Source organism: Triticum urartu, chromosome 1, assembly GCF_003073215.2.
Source record: "Triticum urartu cultivar G1812 chromosome 1, Tu2.1, whole genome shotgun sequence".
NCBI classification, from domain to species: Eukaryota; Viridiplantae; Streptophyta; class Magnoliopsida; order Poales; family Poaceae; genus Triticum; species Triticum urartu.
Genome location: NC_053022.1, coordinates 464,334,939 through 464,344,320, shown reverse-complemented (window position 1 = coordinate 464,344,320; position 9,382 = coordinate 464,334,939). Strand labels below are relative to the sequence as shown.

At 44.7% G+C, this 9,382-nt stretch overlaps 1 protein-coding gene across 1 annotated transcript; it reads left to right on the top strand.

Annotated features, from left to right (window-relative positions):
- The first annotated feature begins 1,127 nt into the window (after positions 1 to 1,127).
- Positions 1,128 to 4,904, top strand: LOC125519353 (serine/threonine-protein kinase SAPK4-like). Its single transcript, XM_048684194.1, has 9 exons — positions 1,128 to 1,436; positions 1,548 to 1,622; positions 1,921 to 2,022; positions 2,135 to 2,188; positions 2,351 to 2,443; positions 2,583 to 2,675; positions 3,993 to 4,097; positions 4,179 to 4,277; positions 4,364 to 4,904. Exons 1-9 carry the CDS (start codon positions 1,278 to 1,280, stop codon positions 4,703 to 4,705), a joined length of 1,122 nt encoding a protein of 373 aa, XP_048540151.1. The 5' UTR covers positions 1,128 to 1,277; the 3' UTR covers positions 4,706 to 4,904.
- The last annotated feature ends 4,478 nt before the right edge of the window (positions 4,905 to 9,382 follow it).

Here is a 9,382-nt window from a genome sequence, read left to right as displayed (position 1 = left end):
CTATTCTTTAACCTTTTGTCAAACTGGATTACAAAAATAATGAAATAAAAAATAAATTATTTAAATTTGCTCATTGATGCACACATTGCACTTATACTCATTTGTTATATTATAATATCTTGAGTTCTTTTTTTTGCGGGGATAATATCTTGAGTTCTACATCCATGATTTTCCTTGGCACAATTTGAAACCCTTAATGCAAAGCTACAATTCGATGAGGGGCCAATTTAAATGGGTTTTGAAAAGTTAAGGGTTTAATACAGACAATTGCACAGTCCAATGTTCAAGTCATCTGATCAATGACCATAGTTTTAGGATTGGAAATAGACTCAATTTTCTTGAAAATATCGGATTATTTGAAGAAACAATCTGCTTTTCAAAGTCAGTGAGGGAAACACTATTATTATACTCTAGAAAACTATGTGATTGTTGTATTTCTAAATGCAGTAGTGTCTTCTACTTTTTAATTGACTATTTAAGTAAAACTGCAACACTTTAATGGATCGCCTAAACATCAGTTTTGCCTAATAAAGATGCAAACGAGTCGATTTTTTTTACCACACCGTTCATCTTCTTCCTCGCACCTAGTTCCTCCAACCACCCTACAACCTAGTTCAAACCGCCTGCCACCACCTCCCGCGGTCGGCGTGTGCCCGTCGTGCGCCGCTCCGTCTTGCTTGAGCCGCTGCCTCCGCCATGCTATCGCCGTTCCGGCCATCCCTCTATAGCCCCCTTCTCCGACGTTGGCAAGCACCCCCACCCACACATGTCAAACCTCCGCCTCCCCTTCGCGTGCGACACCGCGTCCTCACATACTAGGGTTCGGGCATGCATCAAGGAATCGACTGATCCAAAAATTAGTTTCACGCAACTTAGGATTAGCAAGTCTTTAAAAATAAAGACTACTATAAGCCGGGATAACATTATATCATCTTCTCGAACCATCTGCAGTCTACTGTTGAAGCCTTTTTGTGGAGCTGCAGCAGGAAAAGGATTGTTGAAACACAAACTATAAAAATCTTGAAAGGAATACGGTACGGATACAGTCACAGGTCACAGCCAGTCTCGGAATCTCGGGTACAGTCGGACGCGCACACGACGCGCGTCTATATATACCCGGCGAGCGCACGCACGAGACGCACAGAGCGAGCGCCAGGCCGGAAAGCGACGCAGGCGCCACAGACCACACCGCCACCTGTTACCCGCCGGTCGATTCGTCGAGCTGCCCCGCCGTCCCCCGCCCCTCCTCGCCTCCTCGGCTCCCCGCACCGGCGGCGATGACGACGCCGACGGCTACAGCCGCGCCCCTCACCGGGATGGACAAGTACGAGGAGGTGCGGGACATCGGGTCGGGAAACTTCGGGGTGGCCCGGCTGATGCGCCACCGCGAGAACGACGGGCTCGTCGCCGTCAAGCTCATCGAGCGCGGCCACCGGGTCGGGCTCCTCCGCTCCTCGTTTTTTTTATATCGATTTGTGTTGCTCTCCTGTCCGTGGTTCGTTCTGCGCGCTCCAAATTGGGTCTGAATTTCTGATGCCTGGCCGCAGATTGACGAGAATGTGTACCGGGAGATCGTCAACCACCGCTCGCTCCGGCACCCCAACATCATCCAGTTCATAGAGGTGCGCCTTCTCATCCGGAAACGGAGCGACCAGCTGTTAAAAAATCGGTTATTCATTGTGTTTGTCCTCTTGGGTTTAATTGGCTGTTCTGTAGGGAAACATTTCCTCCTCCGGTGACGTGTAGTGAATGTGTTTTCACATGCTTTATTAGAGTTTGGACGGGCGCGTGGCGTGGATATGTAACTTATTGAGAAATTTCCGAGTCTGAAGTTTTTCTGCACTTGTTTGGCACCATGGTGTTTCGTTTCCTATTTCAAAGTGAAAATCGCGGGTGCTTACATTGGAAATTTTTCGACAGGTGATCCTGACACCGACACACCTTGCAATCGTGATGGAGTACGCGGCGGGTGGCGAGCTCTTTGATCGAATCGTCGATCGCGGCCGGTTTAGCGAGGACGAGGTCACAATTTACAACCATCGTCTTGGTCTTCTTTCCTCAGCAGAAGTACGAAATCCAGAGTCAATTTACTGTTTTGTGTTTTTTTCTTTCTTTCCTCTGCTTATTACTGCAGGGCAGATATTTCTTCCAGCAGCTGATCTGCGGCGTAAGCTACTGCCATCACATGGTATGCAGAAGCAATAAATTACTCTCTTATATTAGCTGGACAACAAGCAAGTTACAGTTCACATCATTCCCCTGAGTAGAAAGTGCCAGCGTGATTTTTCAAATAAATGTGAGTGGGGCCTGAAAATATGCTAAATGTTGCAATCACTTTACTGCTTGCCAGCAAATATGCCATAGAGATTTGAAGCTGGAGAATGTTCTCCTGGATGGTAGCCCGGCTCCCCGGCTCAAGATATGCGATTTTGGGTACTCCAAGGTTGGTTGCCAATTCTCATAAGAGTGGAGTGGGTGGTCCACGCCTTGTAAATCCTGCTGTCATGTTTCTGTAAGTTTGCGTAAGAATAACTATTTGTTGTTTGCTGTTAAAAAATGAACTCTTCGCCATTTTGTGACAGTCTTCAGTACTACATTCAAGGCCCAAATCTGCGGTGGGGACGCCGGCATACATTGCACCGGAAGTTCTTCGTCGCCAGGAATATGATGGGAAGGTAACCTAAAAGAATCTCTTATTTATATATGACATGTGTTTTATGTTTCTGACCTTTGTAAGCACATCTGGTAAGAGCGCGCCACTTAAGGTTCTTCCTTTCACGATGATGCACATAACTACATGATGTTGACATACTGCATCACTTAAAGGATGAGTTGCCACGCAAAGCAAACCTGAAGTGTTGTTTGGCTGAGCACCATAATTTAGGAGTAGAAGTTTTACCAAACTCTTTTAGGTGGCAAAGGTTGGAAGTTCCTACATAAAAAATTGTACAACACTGCGATAGGATACGGTAAAGGATGTGCTTGCGTTTACGGCTTCGAGTTTTTGAAGGAAGTTGAATCTGACAGCCCACAGTTTTGTGTCTTGATTATGGAGAATTCGATTCAACATTAATATCATGCGAGGAAGGGACTTGGCTCATGGAAGATGCCGGTTTTGGGGAAAGTAAAATTGGCAAGTAATCGCCACTAACCCCCCATTCAGGAAAACTATTTTCACCATTTCATACAATTGTGGAAAAATCACCCTGTTTTGCCACTTTTATTCAGACTTTGGCACCCCTTTGAGAACAGAATTAGTTTGGCCAATTGGTATTCCCTTTGCAAAGAATGTGTATTCATCAACATTATTGATTTTCATTGATGAACATAGCTGCACATATAGTTATTTGATTGAACACCCTGTTAGTAGCTACTGCTGGGTAATCATACAATATCTGCAATATTTATTATCAAGAGACTAGGAATTATCTTGCTAAGTTCTTGTGCGTTCTGCAAAATTTAATGGATTGTTTGAATTTTTATCCAACACCCTCCATCCGGTTAGTAGTGCATGGCCTGATTTTCGTACAGAAAAGAGACTCAAGATGTGAATTGTGATAAGCTGGAGTTCACACTTCACTCACTCTGTTCCTGAAGAAATGATGTTGTAACACAAACAAACTCTGCTCTCCTCTTATTTAATATATGCGGCAAATATTTTGCCTTCGTTTAAAAAAATTGATACCATTCTTTCATCATTGTTCTGTAGATCCTATCTTTGTTGACCAAAATCAGTTTATTGCTGTCTTCTCTTAGATTGTTTTGTTTTACAGATTGCCAAATGAGAAAGAGGCCTTGCCTCCGTTTAAAAAAAATGAGAAAGAGGCCACGCCATATTAATCTGATGTACTGTACAACGATCTCTTGATTCATAGTTCCATAAACGGCTTTAGAATAAGAAGAGGGAAGTGGGTGAAGGTCATCCAATCGATAAACATATTTAGTAGTACAGGGTGTAACTGAATGCTGACAAGTGTATTTTGGTAGTGCAGATGGCAGATGTATGGTCCTGTGGGGTGACTCTCTATGTCATGCTTGTGGGAGCCTACCCATTTGAAGACCCGGATGACCCCAAGAATATTAAGAAGATCATTCAGGTGATAGCCTAGTCCTATAGAAGTTCTTTCGCCACCCAAAATTTACAATCACAAATGCCGATCGCTTATCTTTGTTTGCAGCGGATAGCAGCAGTCGACTATACCATCCCAGACAATATTCTCATATCTGCTGATTGCAGACAGCTCATTTCTCTTATCTTTGTGAGCAATCCAACGAAGGTACTGGTCCCAACTCTCCAGATTGCAAGATCGACGTGTCCATGAGTGAATCCGCTTTGATGTGACATTTTTTATATCTTCTATAGAGAATCACAATGAAGGAGATAAAGAGCCACCCATGGTTCTTGAAGAACTTGCCGCGGGAGCTCACAGAGGAAGCGCAAGCAGACTACTACGAGAGGAGCAGCAGCGTGCCTTCTTTCTCGAAGCAAACAACCCAAGAGATCATGGAGATTGTGCAAGACGCAAGGAAGAAGCCAAGATCAAGCACATCAGGCTATGGCTACGCGGACGAGTTATCGGATGATGAGGAAAAGAACGCGAAGGTCAGTGTACCGGAACAGACTGACGAAGAAGATGAGTGTGACAAGAAGGTTAGGGAGGTTCTTGAGAGCGGGGAGCTGGATATGAGCGTGTTGCACATCTAAACGCTGCTTGTGATGTGGGACTGGGAGGAGGATATAGATAATTGGCTATTTTGATTTGCCTGGTTTTGGTAGGACGTATGCTTTTCTGCTGCAGAGGTATTCTGTCTATGTTTTCCTGTAACGTGATGTAATGTGTAGTGTAATATTCGTTCAGAAGGAGAATGTTTTGCACAGGGAATCAATTTGGTATGTGCTTTTATTTTTAGCTGGTGCAGAGGTTTACATCAAACATTTGGGCGATCTGGGAGGGCTGCGTGCTTACTGCAGGTTTGCTGAATCTGCCTACAGCGATCTGTGCGTGTTGTTGACTGAAATGGATATAACCGCTTTCAGCATATGCAAATTTCAGATAACTTCAGATTTTGTTGCTAGGACTTGTATGGATGGGGCAGAATTTGCCAGGATTTGTCAGTTCTTTTGCCTGAAAGGGTAAAATGTGGTACTCCCTCTGTTCACAAATATAAGATGTTTTGGATATTTCAATATGGACTACATACGAACTGAAATGAGGGAACAAACACACTAAAATATGTCTATATACATTCAAATCAGAAAGAATCTTATAATAGTGAACGAGGGAGTAGTTAAAAAATACTCCTATATCATAAAGTGTTTTATTGCCTTGAAAAGGTAAAATAATTACATAAATTGAACTAAAACCACGACAAGAATTATGGAACGGAGGGAGTACATACATTTTCCCTACATATATTTTCTAAAACTAATACAATATTAAGGCATCATAGAGTACTTAATTAGAGTAATTTGGTGGACCGACAAAAAGGTGATTACCCAAATCCTTGCATAAGTGCTATGCTATTAAAGAAATTTGAGTTGAGCCTTATAGTTAAAGCGAGGTGTGTGAAGGATGACAATTTTACCCATGGGTACCCGATCCACATAGGTAGAGTATAAGCACATATATGTGCCCATGGGCATGCACAACAGCACAAACCCTACTTGACTAGTCATGGTAGGGCATGGACACTTTTGGTTATGCCTGAATCCTACCTGACTAGTCATGGTAGGGCATAGAACTAAGTTATTATTTGTATAACTATGAAGCACTACTAGACAGTCATATTGCGGTCATTCTCCATGCTCTACTCGCAATACCCCTGCAATACCCCGCCACCATCCTCCTCTCAATCATCGTTCCACCAACCCTAGGAACTTGTTGTGGTTCCTCCGCCACATATGGACCTAGCAATTACACCATTCCCTACAATGATGTGTTGATGTGCCTGATGAGTACCCATCGGGCATGGATACCTATTGGGGATGGGCATGAGCATGGTTTGTGCCCGATGGCTAGGGCAGGAGTAGGATTGTATGCCCATGCAAGTCATGGATATGGGTATTGGGTTATTGTACCCGCACCATACCATATCCATTGTCATGTGTCCTTTTGTAGTAAACTGTAGCTCCTCATTAAAAATAGACCTAGGCATACTCGTTTTTCTTGTTTCTCTTTACATTTTCCTTTTTGAATATTTGTATTTTTCTGATTTTCTCTCTCTTAAGTCACCATTAGAGTAATTTTTTAAAACTCCATGGGGCCACTGCTCTACTCCAGGATGCCATCCATTTTAAAGGAATAGTGTTGTGGGGAAAAAGTTCAAACATGATACTTTGCAATTCTTTGCGGTGCTTTGCAGTATTTTGCGACATTGTATTCGACATGGCTCCTATCACGAGGTGGAAATGAAATGACATGTGTGGTTGGAGCAGAAACTCTATGGGTCTACCAAAGATTCCCAGTCTTAACCTCTCTCTGAAATGGGACTCTCTCCGGTCCCATTGCCAAATAATGTGTAGTCTATGTTGTGCCATTTCTTCCAACCATGGTTCCATTTTGTTAGCGAGGAAAACCTAAACAATGAATTTGTGACACTCAAATTTGATTATGTGAACCGACTATGAGTGTGTGTTTGGGAGACGAGTGTGACAACCTTGCAAGCCTTGCTCCCATGAGGCTACCTTCGTATGACTACGAGAACTTAAGGAGACTTGCGTTCACCTAGAGGAAGGAGGATTCATGCACTTCACGTGACCTCGACTTGCGCATGGTTTGAGGGTCATCCAAATGTGACATTGATCAACCTAGGATGTGAAAGGACAATGCAAGAGGGGATGAAGTGTGAGACCTAGTTTCACTGAGGAGGTGAAGAGGGACAAGGACATAAGAAAGGAGAAAGTGTCTTGAGAAGATAAAAGGCCCCCTTGGGTATAAGGGGCACCTCTATTTATTGGAAAAGTTCAACATATTTACATCCTGTGTTCATATACAGATTACGGTGATGCCCTTGGTCTTCTTCACATGACTAAAGGATATTTGGGTAAACTTACAAGAATATGCCATAAGTACTTACAAGAATATTCCATATAGGACTTACAATAATATGTCATAGGGTCTATTGTATATTATTCTCTAGGGCATGAGGAACTAAGATGGTTTTACAATATTTCTCTCACCGAAGGGGCGTATAACCGTTCCTCTCACTTGAACAGAGCTCGAGGGGAGGGGCCTCCAAGTGACCTGAGAAGAGCTTTAAGGTTCGGGACGTATCTAAGGCACCTCGCGAGGCTCGAATATCGTCAAGGCAATGTGAGATTTTAGGTGGATTTGTCTTCGACTCGATTCACTAGTTGAGCATTTCTCTCATCGTGGGGAATTCCAAGACAACTCTACCATGGATCTCATCTACTAGTTGAGACACTCCCTTTGCCGCCTCTCCTAACACAGGATTAAGCCACGCTCCCACGAGGTGACCGAACCCGTTCAAAATAAATCAATTTGTCAACCTTGTCTCGTTGTTGGATAGCCTTCCCATAAGGTTGTACACACAACCTCACTGACTTTATTTCCGCAAGCACTAACGACGAGATACCATTTTCTCACATGTTGTCTACACTACAACAATTTCTACCTAGTCCTAGGAATGGAACCAAGGTTGAGATGCAACTTGATTATGCAGTCCAATGGGAGAGCCTAGGGCACATTGGCTCGGTCCTAAGCCTCTTCCATGACCGACGAGAGCTTTAACTGGAGTGTGAGGAGGAGCAGAATCCTTTTCCGGTGAGCTAGGCTTGCAATATTGTGACTTAGCAATATGATGATGCCTTCAGTGCACTAGAGCATTAATTGGAGTATGAGGATGAGCGAAATCTTTTCCTAGAGTTTCACCACGGCTGAGTAGGGCCTTCACATAGAGCGTGAGGGTGCTTCATCAAGCCCGAGCGGGTCCTTCACCCGGGGTGTGAGGGTGCTTCACTGAGACTAAAGCAGGGCCTCTATTTGGAGCATGAGAGTGCTTTACCGATGTTGATTACATCCTTGATGAAGTCGGGTTCTAGCTAAGGACTTCAACATAGGCTAGTTACGTGATGTTAATGTTGTTGGAAATATGCCCTAGAGGCAATAATAAAAGGATTATTATTATATTTCCTTGTTCATGATAATTGTCTTTTATTCATGCTTTAATTGTGTTATCCGGAAATCGTAATACATGTGTGAATACATAGACACCAACATGTCCCTAGTAAGCCTCTAGTTGACTAGCTCGTTGATTACAGATAGTCATGGTTTCCTGACTATGGACATTGGATGTCATTGATAACGAGATCACATCATTAGGAGAATGATGTGATGGACAAGACCCAATCCTAAACATAGCACAAGATCGTATAGTTCGTTTGCTAGAGTTTTCCAATGTCAAGTATCTTTTCCTTAGACCATGAGATCGTGTAACTAACTCCCGGATACCGTAGGGGTGCTTTGGGTGTACCAAACGTCACAACGTAACTGGGTGACTATAAAGGTATACTACGGGTATCTCCGAAAGTGTCTGTTGGGTTGACACGGATCGAGACTGGGATTTGTCACTCCGTATGACGGAGAGGTATCTCTGGGCCCACTCGGTAATGCATCATCATAATGAGCTCAAAGTGACCAAGTGTCTGGTCACGGGATCATGCATTACGGTACGAGTAAAGTGACTTGCCGGTAACGAGATTGAACGAGGTATTGGGATACCGACGATCGAATCTCGGGCAAGTAACGTACCGATTGACAAAGGGAATTGTATACGGGGTTGCGTGAATCCTTGACATCGTGGTTCATCCAATGAGATCATCGAGGAGCATGTGGGAGCCAACATGGGTATCCAGATCCCGCTGTTGGTTATTGACCGGAGAGCCATCTCGGTTATGTCTACATGTCTCCCAAACCCGTAGGGTCTACACACTTAAGGTTCGGTGACGCTAGGGTTGTAGAGATATGTATATGCAGTAACCCGAAAGTTGTTCGGAGTCCCGGATGAGATCCCGGGCATCACGAGGAGTTCCGGAATGGTCCGGAGGTAAAGAATTATATATAGGAAGTGCTATTTCGGCCATCGGGACAAGTTTCGGGGTCACCGGTATTGTACCGGGACCACCGGAAGGGTCCCGGGGGTCCACCGGGTGGGGCCACCTATCCCGGAGGGCCCCATGGGCTGAAGTGGGAGGGGAACCAGCCCCTAGTGGGCTGGTGCGCCCCCCCTTGGGCCTTCCCCCTGCGCCTAGGGTTGGGAACCCTAGGGTGGGGGGCGCCCCACTTGCCTTGGGGGGCACTCCACCCCCCTTGGCCGCCGCCCCCTTGGGAGATTGGATCTCCAGGGCCGGCGCCCCCCTGGG

Excerpts from the sequence above, each read along its gene's own strand:
- LOC125519353 (XM_048684194.1), top strand. The coding sequence starts at position 1,278 with ATGACGACGCCGACGGCTACAGCCGCGCCCCTCACCGGGATGGACAAG. Across the intron at positions 2,444-2,582 it reads GCGATTTTGGGTACTCCAAG|TCTTCAGTACTACATTCAAG; the intron begins GTTGGTTGCCAA and ends ATTTTGTGACAG. Across the intron at positions 2,676-3,992 it reads GCCAGGAATATGATGGGAAG|ATGGCAGATGTATGGTCCTG; the intron begins GTAACCTAAAAG and ends TTGGTAGTGCAG.